The sequence below is a fragment of the Microplitis demolitor genome, chromosome 2 (assembly GCF_026212275.2).
Source record: "Microplitis demolitor isolate Queensland-Clemson2020A chromosome 2, iyMicDemo2.1a, whole genome shotgun sequence".
In the NCBI taxonomy this organism is placed as follows: Eukaryota; Metazoa; Arthropoda; class Insecta; order Hymenoptera; family Braconidae; genus Microplitis; species Microplitis demolitor.
This window is the reverse complement of record NC_068546.1, coordinates 20,616,213-20,619,116: the sequence shown is the minus strand read 5'-3', so window position 1 is coordinate 20,619,116 and position 2,904 is coordinate 20,616,213. Positions and strand designations below refer to the sequence as shown.

General features: G+C 26.9%; 1 protein-coding gene across 1 annotated transcript; it reads left to right on the top strand.

Annotated features, from left to right (window-relative positions):
* On the top strand, positions 1–909 carry LOC103577659 (trigger factor-like). The gene is made up of 5 exons (XM_008558402.2): positions 1–275; positions 343–375; positions 451–480; positions 627–653; positions 719–909. The coding sequence occupies exons 1-5, from the start codon at positions 215–217 to the stop codon at positions 802–804; spliced, it is 237 nt and encodes a 78-aa protein (XP_008556624.1). The 5' UTR covers positions 1–214; the 3' UTR covers positions 805–909.
* Positions 910–2,904: the final 1,995 nt, after the last annotated feature.

The window sequence follows — 2,904 nt, the reverse complement described above, 5'->3', positions numbered from 1 at the left end:
AATAGTAAGTATAATTATTTTTAATTACACTTGCGGGTATGACTATTGAGTAGATAATCAGCTTCGGAATAATTCGTTTTATACTCAAAGTTTTTAGAAGTAAATTGTGTGAAATTTAATTTTACCAGCTGTAATTTTTTATTTAAATAATTCAACTTTTTTTTTTTAAATTAATTTGGAAAATTTCTTCATCAAAAAGTGACAGAAAATTAAAATGAAGATTGGATACTTTTTAATGATTTTTACTCTTCTATTAGCTATTAATGTGGCCTCAGGTAAAAAAAAAAAAAAAAATTAATTTTGCTTTAAAATTAAAAATTTAAAATATTTCAAAATACACAGGTCAGATGATTCAAAAAGTCGTTCCTGAAACAGGTGATTAAAAAAAAATTATTTATGTAGTGTCTAGATAAATAATTTTATTAATTACCAATATTTTTTATATTACAGCCTTGGACCGATTGATTATCGAGGAAACAAGTAATTTAAATATTTTATTAATTTCTTATTCTTATATTTTAATTAAAAAATTTATTTAAATAAATTGCCATCGATAATTAATTTTATAAATTTTCGTAATTTTATTTAAATATTATTTTTATCATTATTATTATTTTTTATTTTAGAAAAAAGCATGAAAAGTTCCAAAGAAGGTAAATAAATTTTTTTAATAATCAATAGGTCGCTGGACAATTGATTATTTTTTTTAATTTTACAGATGATGAAGATGATGATGATGAAGATGGCGATGATGAAGATGATGATGATGATGATGATGATGATGATGACGATGATGACGAATAATCACCAAAACTTTAAACTCACAGCAACATAAATTTAAAAATTTAACTAGTGGCTATTAATTACAGTTATATATTAATAAAATCAATAAGGGCTGATAAATAGTTATATATATTGTTATTTTTTTTTTTTTTTACCTTCTAAAAAATTACCATACACTTATGGTAATAAAAGATTTTTAAAAATTTGAGCTCGATTAAAATTTTCTGTCGCTCAGTAATTTTGAATTAAAAATAAAAATAAAAATCAAGTTTTTTTATAGCGACAAAATTTTGATAATAACACCAAAAAAAATGATTTGAAAATTCGATCTCAAAATTTATTTTTTGGGGTCACTTAAAAATTAAAAAATTTTTTCTCATCTTCCAACCATTCATTTAAATTCATTAAAAAAAATTTTCGATTCTTTATTTTATTTAAACATTTTCCGACATTTTGTCTCGTCAGTTTAACACCCGGTATCCATTTCCCTCGTGTGACACCTGAATATTTAATGCCCCGTGTAAATTGCCAACCGCTACTGAATAAACACTACTTAGTTCATGTATTATTAATCCTTGTGGGTATTAAAATAAATAAGTAAATAAAATAAAAAAGTAATAGTGGGATATAAAAATGTGTATTTTAATAAAGTTATTTCGTTAAAGAGTAAAAAGTAAATTAAAATTTTTTACCTTTAAAGAAATGAAAAAAAGGAAAGGGTGCAATGGGAGTAGTGTTGTGAGACCGAAAGAATTCACAAAGATAAGCGTCGAGACTGCTTGGGGGTTGCTTTTACTTTTCGTAGTCTTCTAGGGCTCGTCTTTTACTTCTTTTACTTCTTGTACTTTTTTGTATAAAAAGACAACGACATAAACCACCAAAAGAGTAAAAAGAATGAGGAGGAAAAATAAATAAGAAGGAATAAGAAGAAGTTTGAAAAAAAAAAAAAATAATAAAAAATAAAATGAGAAGAAGACAGAGAAATGATTACAGAAAGTTTTAAAAAAGTTTTTTTCCCTCGCGATGAGATATTTCCGCGCCTCGAGAGCGACTGAGGACAAGGTCACTTTCGACTCTTATCATTATTTTTACAGTGAAAATAATATTTTACATTTTATTTTTTTTTTTTTCCTGATGTTTGATGATTTTTAAAAAAATGTATTGATTGTTTAGTTTACGGGAACGTTGATTAATTTAAGACGTTAATGTTGTAGAGTAGGAAAAGATTTTTGGTGACAGAGATGAGGAAAATGAGCGAGAGGGGTAAAAGTACTTGGCAGAGTTTTGATAAATTATTTTACGTCAAACCCCCGACGTGCATTCATTTGTTGAGAGTTAGCTCTGTCATTGGCACCATCGTTCATTTTATAACTGCGACAAAAAAAAAAAAGATAATCTTATATCGTTAAAATAAGTCTTTAAGTCTTTTATTCTCATTTATTATTTATTTTTTTTATAAATTATTCAAATTTAAATTTTATTGGGATTTCGGGTGCCCGGAATATTTTTTTTTACGTTTTCAGTTTTCAATTTCATTGAAAATTATTTTTTAATTGTAATTTTTATCAAAATTTCGTTACAGAAATCCTATAAAAAAAAAATCTGAAAAACGGTTGACCTTACGGAAAACCCTAAAACTTTTTGTTGTTTTCAAACTCAGAGAGCTGAGTCTAGATTTTCTATAGGATTTCCATAGATTTTTCTAGACGACGATCCTGGCCAAAATTAAGGCATCCGAAAGGTAGCAGCTTTCGAAAAAAAATCGGTAGCTGCTACCGAAATTATCAGTAGCTGTTACCAAAAATTAAATGGTAGCGACTATTGAAAAATAATTGGTAGTAGCTACCAATTGCCAATCGGTAGCTGCTACCGCAAAATAATCAGTAGCTGCTACCGCAAAATAATCAGTAGCGGCTACCAAAAAATAATCGGTAGCGGCTACCAATTGCCAATGGGTAGCTGCTACCGATTATTTTTTTTAGTATAGCGGACATGTATCCAGAAATAGTCAAAATATTTTCCTAGGACCTCAAAACGTCAAAATCTGATAAAAACTCTATTTTTGAAAATCGGACCACAACCAATAACTTTCCTTTTTTTGAAAGTTTTCAATTTTCATAA

What these genes read in the sequence shown, in the direction of transcription:
- LOC103577659 (XM_008558402.2), top strand. Translation starts at nt 215, where the DNA reads ATGAAGATTGGATACTTTTTAATGATTTTTACTCTTCTATTAGCTATT. An exon ending in AAAAGTCGTTCCTGAAACAG is followed by an intron (nt 376 to 450) that starts GTGATTAAAAAA and finishes TTTATATTACAG; the next exon opens with CCTTGGACCGATTGATTATC. An exon ending in CATGAAAAGTTCCAAAGAAG is followed by an intron (nt 654 to 718) that starts GTAAATAAATTT and finishes TTAATTTTACAG; the next exon opens with ATGATGAAGATGATGATGAT.